Source organism: Lontra canadensis, unplaced genomic scaffold, assembly GCF_010015895.1.
Source record: "Lontra canadensis isolate GAN:19392208 unplaced genomic scaffold, GSC_riverotter_1.0 scaffold184, whole genome shotgun sequence".
In the NCBI taxonomy this organism is placed as follows: domain Eukaryota; kingdom Metazoa; phylum Chordata; class Mammalia; order Carnivora; family Mustelidae; genus Lontra; species Lontra canadensis.
Window position 1 is genome coordinate 889,064 of NW_022631178.1, and position 2,128 is coordinate 891,191.

At 67.7% G+C, this 2,128-nt stretch overlaps 1 protein-coding gene across 1 annotated transcript in view; it reads right to left on the bottom strand.

Annotated features, from left to right (window-relative positions):
* Positions 1-1,722, bottom strand: part of MEX3D (mex-3 RNA binding family member D) — a 10,286-nt gene extending 8,564 nt beyond the window's left edge. Inside the window, exons 1-3 of the mRNA XM_032847092.1 lie at positions 1,712-1,722; positions 1,197-1,282; positions 415-666 (exon numbers count right to left, since the gene is read on the bottom strand). Coding sequence (XP_032702983.1) covers positions 415-666; positions 1,197-1,282; positions 1,712-1,722 — 349 coding nt within the window. The remainder of the gene's footprint in view (positions 1-414; positions 667-1,196; positions 1,283-1,711) is intronic.
* Between the last annotated feature and the right edge of the window lie 406 nt (positions 1,723-2,128).

A 2,128-nucleotide genomic window follows, 5' to 3' on the forward strand; every position in this document is an offset into this window, starting at 1 on the left:
CTGCTCGGGCCGCGGGCGGCGGGGCGGCGGCGCGACTCTGCTTGCTCCTCGGCGGCGGGGGCTCGGCGGCGGCGGCGGCGGCGGCGGCGGCAGCGGCGCGGACGCTGCTTCCCTCCCGCCCGCCCGCCCGCCGCCCTCCTCCGGCCGCCCCGCCCCGCCCCGTGACGCGCGCGCGGCCAACAATGGGGCGCCGGCAGGGCGCACGCGCGCGCGGGGCGGGGCGTGGTCACGTGGCGGGCGCGGGCGCGGCCGCAGGTAGGTACCCGCGGGGCCCCCGGCGCGTCCCCCGCCCCAACCTCTGCGCGCGACCCCTCGGGCGGCCCGAGCGCCCCCCTGCCCCGCCCGCGCGCGCGCGCGCCCGGCCCCCGGCGGGCGCCCGGGGGAGGAGGTGGCCCGAGCTGGAGCCTCCGCCACGTGGGCGGCGGTTCTCCCCGGCAGGGGCTGGTTTCCGGTGGCCGGAGGACCCTGCTGCTCCCGGGGCACCCCCTGCCCCGCGTGCCCGGCGCCAGCGCCAGCCTCCCAGCGGCCCGCCCTCCAGCGGCCCGCGGTGGGGGAAGGAGCGCCCCGGCTTCTCCCTGGGCGTGCTCTCCCGGTCGCCGGGCTGGAAGCAGACTGGCCCGCCGCCGGTGCGTCTGCCCGCAGCCTCCCGGCGGACCCCGGGCCTGTCTGGGGAGCCCGGGGCGGAGGACACCAGCTCCCCAGGTGGGAGCGGGAGCGGACTGCCCCTTCTGCCTGCCGGCGGCTTTCCCCCTGACCGTGGGTCCCCCGTCCCCTGCCCCGAGTAGTGCCCGAGCCATGGCGCGCATTTTCCCCACCCGCTCAGACTGGCCCTCGCGCCTTCTGCCTCCTTGCCTGTGGCTGTAACCCTTCCCCGCCCTATCCTGGACCCCCAAGTCACACCCAGCCCAAGTTCCTTTCTTCGGGTCCCAGGCTTCTCTTTTGGGCACTTAAACACTCATGAATCTTAATTACTTCATAATAACTTATGTCCCGTCCCCTCCCCATGGGACCAAGTTCCCTGAGGACCTGGAGGGACCTGCAGATCTGCCTGCTCCTGTGATCGGTTGGCACCTGGGCTCCTGCTCCTTGTTTCCCAGCCACAGACCTTGTCCCTGTCCCTGAGAAACAGGGCCCAGATGGGTCAGGCCCAGCTGGCCAACCTCAGGTCCCTCTTCCCCGCTACCCCCAGCACTCACCATCAGTACCTTTTCTCAGGGCCAGGCCTTGGCCCTTCCTGGGGTCCCAGCCAGGGTGGAAGCTGGTGGGCTGCCCTTTTGGTGAGCTGGAGGGAGAAGGAGAAACAAAAGGAGGCAAGGGGGTAAGTGCTGAGAAGGGGGGCTCAGGAGGGAGCAGGGGGTGGGGTGGGGAGAAGTCATACGTGAAGGGAGAATTGGGTGGTGACAGCATAGTCTGCTCCAGGATGTACTCTGGAGGTCATGCACCCACATATATGTTCCTTAGAGCACCCCCTGACCCCAGCAGTCCCCATGGGGAGGTCTTCAGACGAGCTGGGTGCCTTTCTGCTTTCCGGTTTCTGCTCCCCAGCCCCATACACATGTGCCTGCCTCTGGGGGTCTTGGGAGGGGAGGCAGCATTTACTGATGGGGGAGAAACAAGAACAGTGGCTGAAGGGACCCTGCCCCAAGCTCCCAGACCCCCCTCCCTGGAGACACCAGTGTCCTTGGGGGGCAGGCGGGCGGGCTCAGCTCACACTGCGGGCATCCCGCCAACGGGAAGGTGACAGAGGAGGACAGAACGAGAGAGCTTGGCAGTTAGCACAGTAGGTCATTCAACTGGAAGTTGGAAGATTTCAGTTGGAGAGATCTAGAAAGTCAGGCAAAAGACACGTGGGAGGGGCGCCTGGGGGGCTCAGCGGGTTGAGCCTCTGCTTTCGGCTCAGGTCATGGTCCCAGGGTCCTGGGATCGAGCCCCGCGTTGGGCTCTCTGCTCGGCGGGGAGCCTGCTTCCCCCTCTCTCTCTGCCTGCCTCTCCGCCTGCTTGTGATCTCTCTCTGTCAAATAAATAAATAAAATCTTAAGAAAAAAAAAAAAAGACACGTGGGAACTGGGAGAGGAGGGAGAAAACAGAGGAACAGTCCAAGAACCCCAGAGAGAGCAGGGGGAGTGGA